Source organism: Dama dama, chromosome 14, assembly GCF_033118175.1.
Source record: "Dama dama isolate Ldn47 chromosome 14, ASM3311817v1, whole genome shotgun sequence".
Classification (NCBI taxonomy): domain Eukaryota; kingdom Metazoa; phylum Chordata; class Mammalia; order Artiodactyla; family Cervidae; genus Dama; species Dama dama.
In genome coordinates this window covers 45,598,099-45,618,892 of record NC_083694.1, presented here as the reverse complement: position 1 = coordinate 45,618,892, position 20,794 = coordinate 45,598,099, and the positions used below count along the sequence as shown (strand labels likewise).

At 53.5% G+C, this 20,794-nt stretch overlaps 1 protein-coding gene across 1 annotated transcript in view; it reads left to right on the top strand.

Annotated features, from left to right (window-relative positions):
• AJAP1 (adherens junctions associated protein 1) overlaps positions 1 to 20,794 on the top strand; it is a 119,107-nt gene that overhangs the window by 46,533 nt on the left and 51,780 nt on the right. Inside the window, exon 2 of the mRNA XM_061161238.1 lies at positions 16,198 to 17,015. Coding sequence (XP_061017221.1) covers positions 16,198 to 17,015 — 818 coding nt within the window. The remainder of the gene's footprint in view (positions 1 to 16,197; positions 17,016 to 20,794) is intronic.

Genomic DNA, 20,794 nt, shown 5'->3' with positions numbered 1-20,794 from the left:
AGGTTTTAGCCCCCATCACTGACCCCTGGGCAGGGCTGGCCACTCCTCAGGGGTCTGGGATGCTGAACTGGGTCTGCAAAGGCATCCAGAGCTTTCCTCCCTTCACGATATGTGTGACTTCTTATATTAAAGACGGGGGCCCAGAGAGTGGCCATCGAAGCCTACATGGATACTTCTTCTTGTCCAGAGCTGCCCTGGGCTCCCCTAGGAGGCCCCTGGGAGCAGGAGCATCACTGTTGTTCTGTGTCCGCACCTCCGGGCCTGGTGGTTGCTGGATGCAGGCCTGGTTGAGAGGGGCAGGGCTCTCCCTGTTTATGGAGCATCTGCCCACGCTGGGTCCTAGATTGACCTCGTTTAATTTACTCCTTGCCCCAAGGCATCCTGTCCATTTCACAGGTGAGAATGCTGACAGCTTAAACCCCTGCTCAAGGCCACATGGTCCACAAGAAGAGACAGGCCTTTGCAAGTTCTCTGGACATTTGAGGCCCTTGAACTGATTCTGGTGGAAGGGAAGTCCCCAGGGGGTATGGGCCCCGATCCTCTACAGGGGGACACACCCTAGGGCTGGGAGAGTCCAGCTGTTCTTGGCAGCCATGCCTCCCTTCCCCATCCCTCTCAGGCTGGAGCTAGGCAGGGATCCCAGCCACCTCCCTTGTCCCTCTCTGGGCATTAGGGCTTAGCTCTCAGAGTCTGTGGGTGATGCAGGTCGGTCAGCAGGGACTGGGGCTGTGGGTGGGCAGCCTGGGTTTCCCATCTCAGGAGCCCTGTCCTCCACGTTATCAAGGCAACAGGCAATCGTAGGAACAACAGTACTGGTGCTCCTGGGGGCCAGCTCTGCACCTGTCACTGCATCTCCTCACCACCACCACCTCCCCAAGGGTTAGAGGTTGTCCTTGTCAACAGAAGAGGGTGGGAATGTTGTCTCTTTGTTTCCAGATCCCCAGAGCCCATCACTGTAGCTGTTTAATCAACATTTGTGCAGTAATTGGATTAAAAAAGAATTAGGAAGCAAAGTGTTGTCAATATTAAATAAGAATCATGTTCAATAAGCATCCATCTTAGGCTGCAGTTTTCCTCCCTCATCCCAGCTCTGGGAGTTTGGCGGGGCTGGATTCCTTTTCCGGTTCCCAGGAGAAAGCATCTGAGCAAACCCAAGAAGCCTCTGTGATGCTACCAGGATGTGGAGACACGTGTATGGGATGGGGGTGGGAGGAGAGGCAGTGGCCACCAGTGTCATGGGCAGGCGCTGGGGGAGAGGGACTCTGAGCTTCAAAGGAAACCTGGGAGAGAGAAAGGGGGTGGGAGGTAGTCATGGATGGCTTCCTGGAGGTGGTGAGGAGGGGATAAGGGCTAAAGCACACCTTCCTTGGAAGTGCCAGAGCTGCCATCCCTACTGGCTGTAAAGGAGCCCTTCCTTCCACAAGTGAGGCTGACCACAAGTGTGCTGGGCACCGAGAAGCTGAGAGAGAGAGTTGCCTGCCTGTGTTAGGTTCCTGGGCCGCAGGGCACATGTGATCAGGGCAGGAATGTTTGTCAAGACTTGGGGGTGCCATTTGCATCTTCTATTCTGGGTGGAGGATGACAAAGCCCTCAGGTGTCCTGCAGTGCCCAGGACAGCCCATCCCGCCCCCTCCCACCCCCGCCGGCCCCAAAGAATGGGCCAACCTAGATGTCCGTGTGTGGAGGCTGAGGCTGAGAACCCCAGTGTGGGAGGGAGGGAGGCATGGATGGAACTGCTATTCAGAGTGGGGATGGTGGGGAAGGAGCAGGGGGCTCCGAGGGCAGAATTCTGACTGTGCTACGTGGTAAGTGGTGGTGCCCCATGGCTGTGCTGACGGCAGGGGTTTTGCAGGGCCCACGTTGAGTTCTGCTGTGAGCTGTCTGTGAGGGTGGTCAGGCCTGGGACGGGAGAGCTGAGTCTGGACCGGTAAGGTGGGGTCGTGCTTGTGAGTGAGCCCTGCAGGGACAGTGTGTGGAGCTATGGTGCCAGGTCCCAGGTGAGAGTGATGATGGGGACCTGCGGCAGTCACTGAGCCCTGAGCCTCCCTGGTGGGAGCAGCAAGAGAGAGAGCTCCTTGTCCTGGTCAGCTGAGGCGCCATAACAGCTACCGCAGACCTTTGTCCTCTCCTGGTCCTGGAGGCCAGAGTCCAAGATCAAGGTGTGGGAGGGGCTGGATTTGCCTGAGGCCTCTCTCCTTGGCGTGCAGATGACTGTCTTCTTGTGTTTCTACATGGTCACCCCCCTGTGTGTGTCTGTGTCCTGGTCTCTCCTCTTATAGCACATGAGTCATAGAGAATTAGGATCACACATCTGTAAGTCATTTTACCTTAATTACCTCTGTAGAGACCTCACCTCCAAACAGTCACTTTCTGAGATACTGGGGGTCATGACAATGTATGAATTTGGGGGGACACGGCGCAGTCTGTAGCAGAGCCTCAGAGGGAGGGAAGGTTGACCCCAAGAGGAGGCATTGCTTGGGGGGATGCTGCTCTCAGAACTGCTGAGGATTTATGCCTGATGACCCCCCAGCCCATCCCCCAGGTCTGATGCTCAGTTCCGCTGGGCTCCTTCGAGAAGAATTTCCCATGTTTTGTCCCCAGGTCGGTGGTGGCCATCCCATCCCATACGCCAAATTGTGTTGTGGCCAAGCTCTGGACACCCCACTTGCAGACTCTGGCGACATGGTGCCCAGGATGGTGGGCTTCATGGCACGGCCACTGGAGGGGATGCAGGGTGAACCAGAAGTGGAATGGCTGCAGCTGTGTGGGCACCTGTATCCACGTGTCCATGTGTGACCATGTGTGTGCGCACATGTAGTCCAGGCCCGTGCAGGGGGAGCACCTCTCATGGGTTGGATGGGTCCAGAGTCCCCGCAGGATAGCTGGAGGGGTGAGGCGGAAGTGCCCCAGGGAGGCTATCTGCCTGAGCCCCTACCCCAGACTCAGTGCTCTTTGTATGTAATGAGTTCCCCGTCAGTGTTTGTATTCAAGCTGAGGCTGGAAAGCCATGGATGGTGGTGGTTAGAGCACAGATGTCCATCAGGCAGGATGTCCCCTGGCACTGTCTGGCTGGCTGGTGGCTGGGCCCTCCTCACTCTGTACGCAGGTCCCAACACGAGATGGGACCAGGTAGCCAAAAAGTGGGATTGAGTCCTGTAGGCGGGTGTCCGGTCCCCCAAGCATCTTGCTGACATCTCTGAAACATCCATCCCCTCATTGGTAATGTGGGATGAGTGGAGTTGCCTCTCTCGGAGGGTGTGGATGGAGTAAACAGGCAGTCCAAATGGGACCTGGGGGACTGGTCGGGCAAGCGCTCGGCTCATATTTGTCTGGTGTCTTTCCCAGCATTTGGGGGCACCATTCCCTGGTCCTGTGGGACTCATGCCAGCCCCCCCCCCCACCTCGACTGGGGATGAGTGTGTTGGGATGTCAGCAGCAGAGCCTCTGCCCTCCTCACGTCCCCCTGACAGCGACATGGGAACTTGCAGTCATAGAAACAGAATGGTGACCTACATTGTAGGATTTGCACAGATGACTTCACTGACTTCCGGCTATGCCAGTTTGTTTTCAAGTTGGCACTTTCTTTCTCTCCCTCATGGACACTGTGGTATTAGATGGACCAAGGAGGAGCCCCTGACCCCTCCCTGCTCCCCAGATCCCCACTCCACAGGAGCCCTGTTCCCGTGGAGGCCACTGTGTGGTCCCTCAACCACCTGCAAAGGCCCCAGTTCATCTCAGCCTCATTTATACTCAGGTACGAAAGACTGAGGTCAGTCATGTGGTTGCAGCTGGGCGTGGAGACGGCTGCCTCTGGGCTTCCGTGCTCCCTGGTCCCCTTAGGTGGGCTGAGTCTACTTTTCACTGTGAGAGGAGGACCCTCCTTTCCCCCCCTACCTGGAATCTGCCCATCACAGACTCAGGAGGACCTTCAAGGTCATCTGCCCTCCCTCCACCCTGGTTGGCTCTAGGGGCTTCTCCCCTGGTGCCTGATGAATGGTCATCCTTCTTTTGTACGATGCTCCTGGTCCAACACTGGTGCCACCCACGAGATTCGGAACCTCTCCAGGTTCCTCTGCAATTTCACCTTCATGTCGCTTACTGTGCGCTCTTCAACTAGCGACTTTGTCTTTCTCATGGTTTATCTTGATATTCAGGGACCCACCATGGTCAGCCACACTGAGCCCCTCTGAGCAGAGGCTCCAACTTTCCCTAAGGGATGGTCCCACGTGCCCTAGGGGTTGGGGTTGGCCTGGAGACCAGTGGAGAGAACTAGCAGGTCGCAGCCTAAGCTGGCCCTTGGGTTCCTCCGGCCGTCCACCCTTTTTGTTGCTGGACACAGAGCTACTCTGCCTTCACCGCCCGTAGCCTGAGTCCAGCCTCCTCTTCAGTCCTAAGCAGGAGTGTGCTGGGCCCTTTCCCTGGAGTTCTGCCAGTGTCTCGTCAGTGTCACCCTCTCTCGCCCAAAGTGGGCACATGAACACCCCGGGAGATGGTGCATAGGGGAGGTGGAGTGACCTGCCTCAGGCTATACACCTGGTGGGCTGGTGATGGAGCTGGGCTTTCAGCCCAAGTCCGCCTGGCCCCCAAGCTTTCCCTCAGCTTTTTCACTCTTCCTTCCTCATGTCCCACCCTCGCCACCTCCACCAGTCATCCTTTTCCTGTCTCTGCAAGTCCCACGGCAGCTCTGCTTCTGTGACTCTGAGAGGCAGAGACGCCTCCATGGTTCGCCCCTGTCGTTCCTGGTTGGCTTATAAAGTACCAGGCACCTGTACTGGACTTCGTAAACACAACGTAACAATGGCAACAAAGCTGAAATAGATATTTCCCATGAGGACAGAGGAACTTCACTGGGTATTGTGGAAGCTGACATCATTTATTCTTCTGAGTCCACTCTTCGGGGACAAGACCAGCATTAAGGAGCCATCTATCGCCAGGAGCAGCATCTGGTACTCGGAATGTTCTCCACAGGGAACACGTGTGTCCCCCAGTGCCAGAGAGGTGATGGGACGGTTCTCCAAACCTGAAACCCTGGAGGAATGCATCCTTCCCAGAACCGGCTTCCCTCCGGGCTGAATATTTACCTCCTTCAGTGTCAGCTGCTTTCAGTTGTATTTTTAAGAGTCTTCTTTCCAGAGAAAAACACAGCTACTATTTTTGTGCTTTTCTTTCTTCTGCAAGATGAGAGTAACAGCCGTTCTTCTCGGAGGGTTACCGTGCGAACGGCATGAGACAATTCGTGTTGAGTGCTGAGCCCAGAGCCCCACGTGGAGCTGGTGCTGGGTCTGCGTGGGTGATGGTTCTGGCGCCTGCCCCGCCCTTTCTGTCCTCGATCAGCTCTGTTCAGTGCAGTTTTCCATAAATATGCATCTGTGCCGTGGTCCTTATCTCTTCACATGATTGCATAAGAACTTTCTTGTGAGCATCTTTCCAGCCTGATGGCCCTGACACGTGGTACCCAGGACCCCTGTGCTGAAGGGTCACTGTCCCACAGCATCCCTCCCCCCACCCAACCCCATCTTATGGAGTGTTAGTCACTCAGTCATGTCCTACTCTTTGCGACTCCATGGACTGTAGCCCGCCAGGCTGCTCTGTCCATGGGATTCTCCAGGCAAGAATACTGGAGTGGGTTGCCTTCTCCAGGGGAGAAGATTCCCTTCTCCAGGGATTCTCCCCAACCCAGGGGTCAAACCTGAGTCTCCTGCATTGCAGGCAGATTCTTTACCATTTGAGCCATCTGGGAAGTAGCATCCTATGTCTCTTGTTAAAAATGGACATGAGGTAGAATTAAACTGAGCCCTGGGGAGGAGCAGGGCTTCCCACGTGGCTCAGTGGTAAAGAATCCGTCTGCCAATGCAGGAGATGCAGGAGACACAAGAGTGGCAGGTTCGATCCCCCTGGTCGGGCAGAGCTCCCAGAGAAGGAAATTGCAACCTGCTCCAGAAATCTTGCCTGTAAAATCCCATGGACAGAGGAGCCTGTCAGGCTACATACAGTCCATGGGGTCACAAAGAGTCTGACACAACTGAGCGACTGAACACATGGGTGAAAAGCACGCAGTGCTCCCCAGCTGTCAACCCTGGATGCCTGGGGAGTGTCCCAAAATGTGACGGTGCTGGGCTCCCTCCCCAAAGATCCTGATTGGTGAGTCTGCTGTGTTGGGACTGGAGCTCAAAGTTTTGTAACCATCCTTTCTCCCAATCATTTTGTTCTCATGTGAAGCCCAGGCTCAGAACCACTGCCAGGGGTTTGGAGAATCGACTTTGCCCTTCCTGGGTCGTCTAGTGTTTGTTCTGAGTTGGCTTTGGTGGTGGAGAAGGTTTACCAGACATCAGATTCACCTCCAGCTCCTATTCAGGTTTGCCTTTGCCCTGAGAGAGATGGAGAAGACAGGCTTCACCAGCGGAGTGGCCAGCTCATGACAGGGGCCCGTCTCAGACCTTTGCTTCCTTCCTGCAGAGGAAGCCTGGGAAGATGGCCCAGGGTACCTGGCAAGACGGGCTGGCAGATCCCGGGAGGCTGCTCAGCTGCTGGTCACACCCTGGGTGCTGCCCAGACAGGGCGCTGACCCCATGCTGGTGGGACAGTAGCTGAGCCAAGGGGACTGACCAGGCTGGGGGGCACTTGGTGGGGCCACCCTTCTCGGATGGCCTGCCTGCTGTCTGCTGCACAATGGCTGCAGGAGGGCATTGGGGGCCTGGCCGCAGCAGCAGGGGCTGTAGCATGAGACACGCAGAAGCCCTGCTCCCCAGTCCCAGGGAGAGAGCGTCCCACCCACAGGGCTCCCCACCCACCGCTTGTCACCACTTCACTCCTCCGGAATGCTTGCGGGCACGTTGCCCAGGCAACCAGAATGCCAGCACGTTGCTATCCTTCAGTCTCCTCCAAGCACCTGCGAAGCCTGTCGAGCAAAAGCCCCCGTGCCTCAGAGTTTTGTAGACGCCCTGCTCTGGAGCACCCAGGGAAGGAAGATGGGTTCCTGGGTGCCGTTCCCAGCCATGGGGGGGGAGTGGTGGGACCACGTCTGGCAGCTGAGCCTGAAGTACTCACCATGGGGTCCCTGTGAAACACCGTGGTGTGGGTACCCGTGTTCACCCCATTTGACAGGTGGGGAAACTGTCAGAGGCTCCACACATGGCCCACGCGCACACAGCTAGGGGGTTGGAAGTCAGGTCACCAGCCCTGAGCCCCTGTGTCAGCACCGCACCAGGCCACTTCTGGAGCTCCAGGGCTTTGTGATGGGGGCCTGTACCATGCATGTGGAATGTCCGGCAGCCTCCCTGGCCTCTGCCCACTGGATGCCAGTAGCAGTGCCTCCCTCCCCAGCTGCTGGTGCCCAGGAACGTCTCCAGACCTTGCAGAACATCCTGTTGCAGGGCTTGTTATCTTTCGTGAGAGCTTGTGAAATGATTCCCTGGAACCCTCAGGGCCCTGATGGCTGGATAAGGTTGGGGGTAGGGGTGTGGAGTCCCACCCGCCCAGGCCCAGCACCCACCCAGGCACCTCCCTATGGGTGGAGCCTCCGTGCAGATGGTCCAGGGAGTACAGTTGCCATGGTTACAGCTTATCGTGAGTTTGTTCTTGCTCTACTTCTTCTAGTGTGTCCCCGGTCCCACAGATCTAGGGCTGTTGGGACCTAGTTTCTGAGCACAGAGATCGTGAGTCCTGGAGTCCTCGACTCATGGTGACCCCAGCCAGGCAGGCCCCTTCATTTCTGGGTCTCCTGTTGTCCACACCTGGGTAATGATAGTTTGGGATGAGAGCACCTATACACAGATGCTCCAGGACAAAGGGTCTATCAGGAGACTGGTTTTCCTGTGCTTCACTCACTGCGAGGCACCCAGGAGTGGGAGGGTGCTAAGTGGAGGGTGCTGAGAGACCCGCAGACCCCAGGACTGATCCCACTCTCCAGGGAAGGGGAGTAGCCAGAGAAGTCCTGTCACCTGTTGTGTTGGAGGTTTCTTTCCAGGGCTGCTCCCTCTCTGTGTCAGACACCGTGTGTGCACCCAACATCCACGGGGGCCATGCAGTACAAAAGCTTAGGCACCCTGAGTGCCTTTCCTGAAGAGAGGGAGGCTTTAATCCCCTGAGTCCTGGGGCCAAGCACGGAGCAGCTCCAACAGGACATCATGGTGACATGGGGCTGGGAGCACTGTTTGAATGAATCAAGGCTGCATTTGTTTCCTTAGGAAAACTGAACCAGTGACCCTTTCCAGAAGAGAGTGTGTGTTCCCGTCTGGAGCCGGTATGGAGGGGTGGAGGTTGAGGCACCCATGTCCATGAGCAGGGAGGGTGGGTCTCTGCTCCAGAAAAATAGCCAGAAGCCGCCGCACTGTCCTGTTGCTGTTGGGGATCCAGGGAACACAGGGTGGAAGGGGGCCCCTCGAGTGCATCTGGGCACCAGAGCGTCCCGTGTGGAGGGGGGAGATGGACATATCCTGGTGCTGGAAGTCCTTGTCCCGCTTCCTCCAGGTCAGATAACTGGGGGCAACACTGAATCGGGATGACACAGCTTTTCCTGCACTGGGTACGAAGCTCTCCCTCCTCACCTGCAACCGATGATGCTGCTTCCTAATGGGGCGTATGCTCCACCAGGAGGAGAGGGTGCTGAGTCCACCTGGAGTTTCACTTTGCCCGATGGTCAGCATTGAGCATGGCCACCCTCTCCTCTCTGTCCCAGCCTTGAGATCTGGGACATGACCTCAGAAGGCTCACTGCCACCTCCATCCACCCCAGACCACAAGCCTGTGCTCCGTGGTCTCTGGTCTTTTTCGAAGAACAGAATCTTGCCATCAGGTTCTAGGAGAGGGCAGCTCTGAATGTCCTGAGAGAGAGTCTCATGACTTGTTCCTCCCAAGCCTCCCTCCAGCTTCCTGAGGGGGAGATCCCATGGCTGGGCACCCCGACTCCTTCCTGCCAGTCCACACCCCCAAAGCATGTAGAATGTAGGTTTGAAAGGAAGAGAGAGTCCTGCCTGTCACCACTGTCCTCTCTGTTTGGGACAGTGACTTCCTCAGATTTGTCGCTTTCGACAGAGTATTAATTAAGCAGAGACATCACTTTGCTGACAAAACTCTGTATGGTCAAAGCTATGGTTTTTCCTGTAGTCATGTATGGATGTGAGAGTTGGACCATACAGAAGGCTGAGTGCTGAAGAATTGATGCTTTCAAATTGTGATGTTGGAGAAGACTCTTGAGAGTCCCTTGGACCTCAAGGAGATCAAACCAGTCAATCCTCAAGGAAATCAGTCCTGAATATTCATTGGAAGGACTGATGCTGAAGCTCTAAAACTTTGGCCACCTGATGCGAAGAGCTGACTCATTGGAAAAGACCCTGATGCAGGGAAATATTGAAATATTTGGAATAATATGGAAATAATGAAGGCAGGAAGAGAAGGGGGCAACAGAGGACGATAGGTTGGATGGCATCACTGACTTGGGGGCGTGAGTTTGAGCAAATTCCAGGAGATAGCAAAGGATAGGAAAGCCTAGCATGCTGCAGTCCAAGAGGTTGCAATGAGTCGGACAGGACTTAGCAACTGAGCAACAACATGGCTTGGCTGCCGAATGGGTGAGGTTTGAAGAGTTAAAAACAAAGTGGATTTCCTCCCTCGAGTGTTCGCTGTGCTTGGGGTCCTGCTTCCTGAGATTAGCATGTGGAAAGGGGGCAGTCATCACTTCTCAGTGGAGACTCCTGGCAGACAGGACGTCACAGGGAGCTGAGGTCATCAGCAGTGGTGGGTTGTGCTGACAGCAGGTGCCCCCTATGTCACGTGATGAGGAGGCTGCTGCAGTTCTGTGGTTCCTCCCAAGAACCCATCAGCCCAGTCCAGCCTTGAGAGAAATACCAGACAAATCCCAGTAGAGGACCGTCCTACAAACTACCTGACCCATCCTGCTCAAAACTTTCAAGGTCGTCCAGAGAAAGCGAGTCTGAGCATCCATCACAGTCTAGAGGAGCTTGAGGAACTGTGATACTAATGTCACGTGGGGGCCTGAGTGGGATCCTGAAAGAGAAAACTGGTGAAACCCTAATACAGCATGGACTTTGGTTCCTGGTCACGGGCCCATGTGTTCTGTTAGTTTTGACAGATTCACGTTGGTGATGTAGGATGTTCTCATCAAGGACTCTGGGGGACTACACAGGAGCTCTCTTTGCCCTTGTGCAATTTTCTGTGAATCTAAAACTGCTCTAAAAGCTACTATATGATTCTGCAATCCCATTCCTGGGTGTATACCAGAGGAAAACATGATCTAAAAGGATACATGCACATCAGTGTTCATTGCAGCACTGTTTTCAATGGCCAAGACATGGAAGCAATCTAAATGTCCATCGACAGAGGAATGGATAAAGAAGATGTGGTCCATATATACAATGGAATATTACTCAGCCATTCAAAAGAATGAAATTATACCACTTGCAACAACATGGATGGACCTAAAGAGTGTCATAGTGAGTGAAGTAAGTCAGACAGAGAAGGAGAAATATATGACATCCCCTTTATGTGGACTCTGAAATGATACAAATGAACTTATTTACAAAATAGAAAGAGTCACAGACTTGGAGAAGGAACTTACAATTCAGAGAGGGGGACGGACAGCGCGGGTGGGGGAGGGGTAATTAGGGAATTTGGGATGGACATGTGCACACTGCTATATTTAAAATGTGTAATCAACAAGGACCTACTGTATAGTACAGGGAACTCGGCTATGTGTTATGTTGCAGCCTGGATGGGAGGGGAGTTTTGGGGAGAAGGGATACATGTATATGTATGGCTAAGTCCATTTGCTGTTCGCCTGAAGCTATCACAGCATTGTTAATTGGCTATACTCCAATACAAAATAAAAGTTTTTTTAAAGAAGATGAAACTGCTCTAAAAAGCTTATTTAAACAAACAAACCAACAAGTGGTGTGGAATGGAGAGATGTCTGCACACAGGGTCATGCTGAAAGGGGGGCAGGTAGACTGAACAGGGGTCCTAGTTGAAGAGATGCTCGAGTCTGCAGGGGGTTGGGGGTGTCCACTTAGGAACACGGACTCCCCCAGAGACAACTCTGTGCTGGAGGAAGCCCATCTGTGTCTGTCGCACATGCATCTTCGGGTCATTTCAGGTTGTACCCTGTCAATTATTGATCACAGACGCATGGTTCTCCTTAGAAGGTATGGAGTCCTCCATGCCACTGCTCCAACCATGTCGAATAGGATGGAACCTGGGGCCTGTGAAGTGAAAGCAACAAGCCCACGCTCAGGCCAGCCTCAAACAGAATGATTCCTACTGTGACTTGTCCCTCAAGCCAACTGATGACGAGCGCAAGGGCAGACATGGAAGGTGGGGGTCTCCCTCAGTCATCCGGTGCTGAGATTGCACACGGGGTGCTGGTCACTGCCTGTGGCAGGGCTGGGACAGGCTGGCCACCCGCCTGACACCTCTAGGGTCCTGTCCCATCCTGCAGATTGTGGTATGGCCTCTGAGCTGTGCAGACTCAGGGCTCCTGTGTGAACTTGTGGTCCAGCCCCGGTGCTCGAGCAAGTGGAAGCCAGCTGCTTGCAGGAGGCACCCTTGCAGACACCTCGCTCGAGAAAGGTGCACCCTTAAATGGTAGAGACGTCTTTGTCTCCCTTAATTGACAGTGATTTTCTTCAGCGAAGAAAATATACAGAAGGTATCGAATTGAATCTCAATTTGCTGAATCTTATTAAACCATTCTTGAGGAAAAAAGATTTCAATAAAAATTTAAAAGGGAGAGAAGCAAAAAGCCTGCAAACTAGAAAGTAAAGTGAGATGGAGCCGTAGTTCCCGATTTTGAAGCAGTCAGGTGGGGGTGGTGGGGTGTTTGTTCTTCATTTGAAAGTCTGGGCTGGGATGCTACCGCGGGGGAACCGTCTGTCATGGAGTGTAGATAGGCAGCCGGACATTCAGGCAAGGATCATGAGGACGAACCTGAAGTCTCAGCCGCAAGTTTATTGCCAAGGCCGCCTCCGACCCCAGCATCCTTTCTTTCCTCCTGCCGAGCAGGACTAGGCCCCAGTGCAGTGTCCCCCAAGCCTGTCTACTCACTACCCTGGCACACATCACCTCTTCAGATCCAGGCTACACACCCTAAAATCCACTCCTTTAAGGTGTAGATGTCAGTAGTTTTACTATATTCACAAGTTTGTACAACTGTTGCCACTGTAATTCTGGAACATTCTTATCGCCCCTAAAAGAAATCCTGTAATCATTAGAGTTTAGATAGTAACTCCCAACCTCCCTGCCCCCAGCTCCTGGCAACCACCAGTCTACTTTCTGTCCCTATGGGATTGATTGATTCTGGGCATTTCATATAAATGGAATCATGCAACATGTAGCCTTTTGTAACTGACTTCTTTGGGATGCCTTCAAGGTCCATCCATGTGGTAACGTGTATCAGCACTTATTTCCTTTTTAAAGAAAAAAATTCATTGGAGTGTAGTTGCCGTACAATGATCTTCCCAGGTAGCTCAGCTGGTAAATATTGAGTTATTTTCTACTTAGAGCAAAGCAAATCAACTGTGTGTTTACATAGATCCCCTCTTTTTTGGATTCCTTTCCCAATTAGGTCACTATAGAGTACTGAATAGAGTTCCCTGTGCTATACAGTCAGTTCTCCTTAGTTATCTCTTTTATTCATAGAATCAATGGTGTATATATGTCAATCCCAAATCTCCCAATTCATCCCACCCCCATACTTCTTTCCATTTTATGGACAATTAATGTTCCACTGTAGGGCTGGGCCACCTTTCTTTATCCACTCATCAGTTGATGGACACTGAGGCTGTCTCCCCTTTCCTCTGTTAAAAATAATACTGCTGTGAACATTCAGGTACACATTTTTGCTCCCAGGAGTGGAATTTCTGGGTCCAGTGGTAACTCTCAGCCTTTGAGGAACTTCTAAACTGTTTAATGGCTGCACCACTTCACATTCTCACTAATGCTGCATGAGACTTCCTGTCTCCCCACATCCCTACCAACACTTGGGATTGTCTGTCTCTTTGCTTGTAGCCATCCATGTGGGGGTGAAGTGGTGGTATTTTGTAAGGGGTCTGTGGTAGCCCCAGAGTTTAGGGGGGCTGGCCCCACCTCTGCCTGCACTGTGACCTGACCTTGGTGTGTCACCTGCCAGCCCCGATGGTTAGTGGCATCCTCAGCAGTGTTACCAGCAGTCTCAGGCCCTCCCGCCCCCCGCAGATGTGTGGGGTCCTCTTGAGCATAGGCTGATGGCACTGCAGATGCCTTCCTGAGTGACAGGATCTGTGAGTGGTGCTTCAAGAACCCCTTCATCATAAAGTGGGTGTGGTATTGGGGGCTTTCCAGCCCTGTGCTGAGCATTGTCACAGCAGAGTGTTCCTGGGGTCCTGCCTGGTTTCAGGACCAGCTGAGGGATGAGGACAGAGGTTCACCTGCTGCCCCTCGCATGGTCCTTGCAGACCTGGCTGAATCCCCTCATGCCAAGGTGCGTCTTCAGCCCAGCATGTCCCCACACTAGTCCAGGAAGGTCCGGATAGCACATAGGGGCAGCAGGCCTGCTGATAAAGCAGGGGGGTTGGGGCCTTTGACCCTTGTAAAGGGATGAGTGATGATGGGTCCCCTGTAAAGAGGCCACAGAATCGGCCGCTGACCTCCCTGTTGGAGGGGCTTTCTCTGTCCCCAGCCTGAGCCCTGCGTTTCCTGGCTGCTGGGGGCAGGGTCGTGGTAGGGTGGGTGGAGCTTCTGTCCTGACCTGTTCACCTGGCCTCTTGTTTTCCCTATGAACAAGTCCACCAGTTCAAAAAGAAAGAGACTGGACTGGAAGAGGAAAAATACATCCAGCTCTCCCTGCCATTGTGATGGCCTGGCTTTTCTACATAACATCTGGGTGGCATGGAAAAGAGGGGTTTCCATGGTAACCAATTACAGCTCATGATTGGTGGGAAATGGCAGAAATATCCTGCGTGTGAAGTTATGCTGGGCAGCCAGGCGCAGGCTCAGGGACTGCTGTTTTAATTTCCTGGGGTGATACTTCTCCAGGTAGAGGTGGCAAGTGGGCTTGTGTATAGCTGCTCTTCATTCAGCCTGGTGAGGCCCGATGTGACTCTGCTACCTGGGCATGCCTGGTGAGGTCTGCAGGTACCTGGGGAGGCCTGAGGGTTCCTGGTCATACCTGGAGGGGCCTGTTGGTGACTGGTGGTGCCTGGTGAAGTCTAAGGTTACAAGATGAGGCCTAGTGGTACCTGGTGGCACCTACTGAGGCCTAGTGGTACCTAAGAGGACCTGATTGTACCTGGTGAGACCTGGGGGCTCCTGGTAGTACCTGGTGGAGTATCGGGGTGCCTGATGGCATCTGGTGAGGTCTAGTGACACCTGGTAAGGTGGTGGTACTTGGTGGTGCCCAGTGATGACTGAGGTCACAAGATGAGGCCTGGGGGTGCCTGGTGAGGCCTGGTGAAACCCAGGGATACCTTATAAGGTCTAGGAGTGTCTATGAGGCTGAGGGTGCTCAGCGCTGCCTTATGGTGCCTGGGGGTGATCAGTGGTATCCTCCAAGCCGATATCACACCTGCTGGAAGCAGTGTCTCACTTCCCTGGGGGCTGGACTTGTGTCTAGATGCACAGAGAGGTGGGAGAACCTGCACTTCTAAACCTCCAGAGGCCACCTGTGGCCACAGAGGGGCCACCCTCTGTGACCTGAATCTCTGTGTGCGAGATGGTCCCTTCATCGCCCTGGGCTGGCCACGCCAAGAATGTGCACACCGGCAGCCTCTTGATGCGGAAACATTAGCATAATGAGCAGTTTCTAGTTTCTGCAGCCAAGCACTTTCTCGTTCTGATTAAAAAACCAAGGCCTTATTATTCTGGAATCTGTCCTTTTTGGCAATTAGCACTCATTAATACAAGTTTCTTTCTTTCAACACACGGATGTCCGGGGGCATAGCACCTTCCTGGGTGTTGGCGAGCATAGGTCAGCCCCGGGCACAAGGACACCCTCATACTCACTCAGGGGCTGAATTAGTCCCTTTTAAAGTCCTATGACAGCCCAGCTAAGAAATGCTGTCCAATTCCGCTTCCATAGGCCTGGTTCTGAGCAGCATTTGGGTTGGCAGCTCAGCTCACTGAACAAACTCGCCCACCCCTGCCCATCCCTAAATTTGGCTTTGTGTCAATTTTCAGATTTGACGTTGGTGATGAGCTCTGACTTTGAAGGGCACCTGTCCTCAGCCCTCGGTTATCTAACTAAGCAGGTGGGAGGACCCAGGGGCCGGGTTCCCCTGCCCTGCGTGTGGCCACGTCCTGACCTGGCTCCATCCTGCCCGGGCCCAGCGCACGCTCAGCCCTGTGCCCTGGCTGAGGGGCGTGCCCTCCCCAGCCTTCCCACGCTGAGGAGGCAGAGGACAAGGTTTGCCAGGGCACCTGCCAGAGCAAGCACTTGGGTGGAGTTGGCGCCTTGACGAACTTTCCTCTTCCGGGCAGCACATCTTCTGAGCGAGATCCAGAGGCAGCCACAAGTCAGCAGCTTTCCCCGTGCACACATCACGGCATTTGAGGCCACAAGGCTGCTTTCAAATAGACACATCCGACTGAAACAGGGGGCGGAGGGGGTCGGGGGGCCAGGACACAGGGCTCAGCCGGAGCAGCAGGTGTGGGACTCTGTGCCCCACGGGAAGCCCCAAGGGCTGAAACCCCTACCCTCCAGACCTCAGGACTGGCAGCCGCGGGCTTAGCATCACTCACCCTGGAGTGGGAACTTCTGTGACCCAGAGGGCCATGCTGGGCCTTGGACACGGTGTGTGGACACATTCCCGGCCCTGCTGTCCCCCGCCTGGATCCCTCTTGGTACCTGTGTTTTATTCTGGGTCAAAGCAAAGTGTGATGGAAGACCCCTGAGGCCATCATCTCTTTGGGAACTCAGTGTCCCTCCTGTAAGCGGATTCTTTGACACCAGCTTGTCATCAGCTGGCCATGTATGGGAGAGCTCCTGGGAGGAGAAGTGGGTCCTGACCGGTGAGGTTGGGCCTGTCCTTCTGCGGTGCTAACAGCGGACATGAGTTGGCCTTTGAAGGGGACTTAATGAAGGGTTCCATTCCTCTTTGGAAGTTGGGATTAGCGCTCGTTACTAGGAGAGCGTCTCCTTGACCTGGAGTGGGGGTGGAGAGAGCCCCCCGGTGGAGGCCCCCACTGACCCTCTTCTCTCTTTCCTACGCAGTTCCATGTTCATCCGCTGGCCCGGCTGCTCCCTAGGAAGCCATGCTTGGATCCTTATAGCCATGTTTCAGCTCGCCCTGGATCTGCCCGCGTGTGAGTCCCTGGGCCCGGGCCCTGAGTTCCGGCTACTGCCTCGGCCACCCCACCGGCCGCCTCGCTTGTGGAGTTTTAAGAGTGGACAGCCCGCCCGGATCCCCGCACCTGTGTGGAGCCCCCGGCCGCCCCGCGTGGAGCGCGGACACAGTCACGGACAGATGCCAAGTCCCCGGGCCCGACGGGCGCACAGACCCAGGGACCAGGAGGCCACTCTGGGGCCCAAAGGGGGGCTGGCCAAGCCCCCAGCTGCTGCCAAATCCAGCCCTTCCCTGGGCTCCTCCCCCACCTCCTCCTCCTCTGCAGGGGCCAGTGGGGCCCCTACGGACCAGCAGGCCCTCCTGCGGCGGGGGAAGAGGCACCTACAGGGGCCCGCTTTCAACAGCTTTGACTTCCGGGGCAGCAGGCCCACCACGGAGACGGAGTTCATTGCCTGGGGGCCCACGGGGGAGGAGGAGGCCCTGGAATCCAACACATTCCCGGGCTTTTACGGCCCCACCACGGTCTCCATCTTCCAAACGCGGAAGACAACTGTGGCCTCCGCCACCACCACGGCCACAGCCACCACGGCCCCCTCTGTGACACTGCAGACTCAAGGGGTCACCGAGCCCCTGGACCCCAGGAGTAGGATCCCGGTTGGGGTAAGCACAACGGAGCCTTCCACCAGTCCCAGCAGAGACAGTGGCCAAGACAGCCAGCCCCCGCGGGTTCTGGGGGAGACCTCAGGTATGCCCACCTCTTCTCTGGTTGGGTTTGGGTTGGGGGGTGCTTTGGGAGGGTGAGGCTTACGAGTGGTGCTGGAATTGTCCGTTTTCCAGCAGGAGCACCTAAAGCCATAGTACTTGAGGGAAAGACGAGGAACTTTGTGTCCATGAACCTGCACATGTCCATGTCCTGGCAAAGATCGGTTGTGCTCTACGAGGAGGGGCCAGGCTCTTCCTGTAGATTAAGTGAGAAGGGAGAGGGTCTCTCCCTAGTAGTGACCTAGAGGTGGGCATCTACCCACCCTGCCTGTGTAGGGGGTGTCTGAGCCCCACCAGACATGGAGCAGCATCTTCTCAAATGCCAGAACTTAGTCTCTTGGACCAGCCCGGGAGTCAGGTGTGAGCATATCTGCTGATGGAGGTAGGGTGTGTGGCATCTTCAGAAACCTTCCAGGATGCACTCCTCTGGAGAGGCAACTACCAGACCCACCCAGAGTTAGGAACTACCTCAAACAGCAGGAGAGATGGAGGCCAGGTTATCAGGAGGAATTCCCTTCAGTGTTAGCTGAGACTTTGCACATTGGCTCAGGTTCTGGGTTGTCTTGTCCCTGAAGTCAGGTTAAGAGGTGTTTGGAGGATGGAGATCAGATAGATGGCTTTGGTTCTTCTGCCTGTGTCATTCTAGGTGAGTGCAGACAATTAGCATTTCTTGGGTTTGAATATGCTGCATCGTCATTTTTTTCTTTCTCAACTCCTCCAATTGCTTCAAAGGGAGTAGCCCTTGGAAATCTCCCAGGCCAAAGCACTTCCCTTCTTTAGTAGCCCCCAGTATATACCTGGCTTCAGGCTGGCAAAGGGACAGCCCAGAATCCTGGACCCATTTGTTCCCACCCACTGCTAGCATCCTTGGCTTCTATGAACAGGCCATGGCCCCAGGCCTCATCACGACTTTCAGGTTTAGTCTGGAACTGTCCATGCACATTCTTGACCAGTGGCAGTATTTGCTAACTTGTAATACAGGACGCAAATTCCAGGGCATAATCAGGAAGGGGATGGGGGCACTGTGCAGCCTCCCCCAACCCCGGGTTGCCTCTCCACTTCCTTGGGGTTTGGAGCTGACACGGATCCTCTTCAGAACCCAGAGGACAGAGAGAATTGCTCCTCAGGGTCCCTGTGCAACCTGATCGCCACGCTGTCCCTTATGGTCAGTAGTTGGACAGGTTTCCATAGAGTGGGTGGCTTTTGTTCCATGACCTACTTCCTCCCTTCACCTGGACAAGAGAGCTGCAGTTTTTATTCTGAGCAATTCTTCCCTAGAGAGCACCATATCTATGGAAGAAGCCAAGCTCCATCTCAATGCTGGGGGCCATGGGCCAGGATGGAGGGATGGAGGCTGTGAGCTTGGGAGCATCATGGGTGAGGGTCTGCAGAACTGTGCTTCAGCCATCTCCCCTGTAGCCTCCTTCTGGAATCCACAGACACACAGAGCCTGCCGTTCATTTCTGTGCCAGGCACCCAAGAGGCAGTTTACAAAGCATTAGTTTTTACCTCAATAAACTCCCAAGCCATCATCATAATAGAATTTAGTGGTGCATTCATTTATTGTCATCTCCCTGCCTACGTCACTTACTATATAGATGTGGATGAGAAAACGAGTTCCCATTTCTTCCAAATTACATTTGTTATTACTAAAGTTAAACACCCGGGACACCATTATAAGGCTTAGCAAATTAATTCACAGTACATTGGATATTGCTAATCCAACTCGACAGATGCTTATCTTGGAAAAGATTTATGGTTCTTCATAATATAATCTGGTGCTAGATTAATTTGTTTAGCACAACAAATTTAAATGGGGGAAAATATGTGTGTTTGCTTTTAATGCAGAGAAATGCTCATTCTGGGAAGTGATACTGGATGCTGAGGAGGGGCACCCCACCGTCCTCAGCTTCAAATTCAAGGCAAGAAAAGAGAGAATATGCAGAGATGATTCCCCTAACTGGGCTCCTCCATGCTCAACTGGTCCTACAAAAGTGACCCAAGCCCCAGAGCATCAAGAGCCCAAGCAGGGGTCCTGAGAATCCTCCTAGTGGTCAGATGCAGACCCAAGCCCCCCCAAATCTTTGGAGTATGACCACTACTCACACGTCTTGGCCAGGATTTAAGGCAGCAAGGGTGGCCTTGGTGATCCCAGAGCAGTGGTCTGGGGGGCTGTGCCAGCTCTAGTGAGCAGTACCTGCTTCTAAGCTGCAGATCTGCTGAATGTAGCTGGATGATTCTGGGAAAGTTCTCTTCTCTCTTCACTATATTTTCTTCATCAGCATAATTAGAGCTTCAAAATATCTCTCCTAAAAGGTTGCTGTGAGGCCTCCATAAATCAGCCCTGAGTACAAAACATGGTGCCTGGCAACCAAGAATCCTCCATCCGCACCAGTTGTTTTTATACCCAGCAGGAGTGACTCCAAGGAGAGGGTTACAAATGTTGAGGGCAAACAGGCCCAGACTTGCCCACTCACTGCACCCCGAGTCTGGAATTAAGGCTTTAAGAAGAGATACAAAGAATTTGCTAAGTAAATTCCGTTGTCCAAAGAAGTGTCTCTGGAATCAGACTTAGGGAGTTATTTTTTTAATAACTTTATTTATTTATTTTTGGCTGTGCTGGATCTTTGTTACTGTGAGGGCTTTCTCTGGCTTCAGAGAATGGGGGCTAGTCTTCATTGCAATGCATGGGCTTCTCATTGTAGTGGCTTCTCTTGTTGTGGAACACAGGCTCTAGAGCAAAGGCTGGGGATGGACTTAGTTGCTCTGAGGTATGTGGGATCTTCTTGGGATTGAACCTGTGTTTCCTTCAATGGCACATGGATTTTTTTTTACCACCAAGCCACTAGGGAAGCCCTGGGGAGTTGTTTTATTTTTCTTTCTGTAGAGAACTGTTTAGAAGGGGAATGTTATGTTTTCCTTTCTTTGTGTAGCACAGACATTGGTGGGCATAGAAAGGGCAGGTGGCTGGTGATTTGAAGCCCTGTGAAATCTGTAAGAAGGTAACATTGTATAGAAACACTACTGGAATTGTCCAAGGGCCATAAAGTGGTTGGGAGATCTCTCCTAGTTTTAGTGTGATGGTTAAGAGTGATGCAGCCTGATGCCAGTTCCTGGCTTCATTTATATTAGTTGTTTGAACCAGGACAACTTGCCTCTCCTCTTTGTACATCGGTGGGAATTACATAATAAACCATCTCATAATGTTGTAAAAATTAAGTGAGATAGTATATGCCAGATGCTCAGTGCCTCTCACGGAGCTTCCCTGGTGGCTCAGCAGTTAAGAATCTGCCTGCAGTGCAGGAGAAGCAGGAGACTCGGGTTCCATCCCTGGGTTGGGAAGGTCCCCTGGAGGAGGGGGTGGCCACCCACTCCAGTATTCTTGCCTGGAGAATCCCATGGATAGAGGAGCCTGGCGGGCTACAGTCAAAATAGTTGCAAAGAGTCAGATACAGCTGAAGGGGCTGAGTATGCCCGCACAATGCCTGTCACAAAACAGCTCCTCAGGACGTGTTTGTTGCTGTTACTATGAAAATGATGATGGTGGTAGTGACGATGACGATGATAGAGATAGTAATGATGATGATGGTGCTGGTGATAGATGGTGATGATGGGGATGGTGGTGGTGGTAGTGACGATGATGGTGATGACAGAGATGGGGATGATGCTGCTGCTTAGGATGTGACAGTGATGCTGATGATAGGGATGATGTAGATGATGGTAACTATGAAGATGGAGATGATGGTGCTGGTGGTACTGATG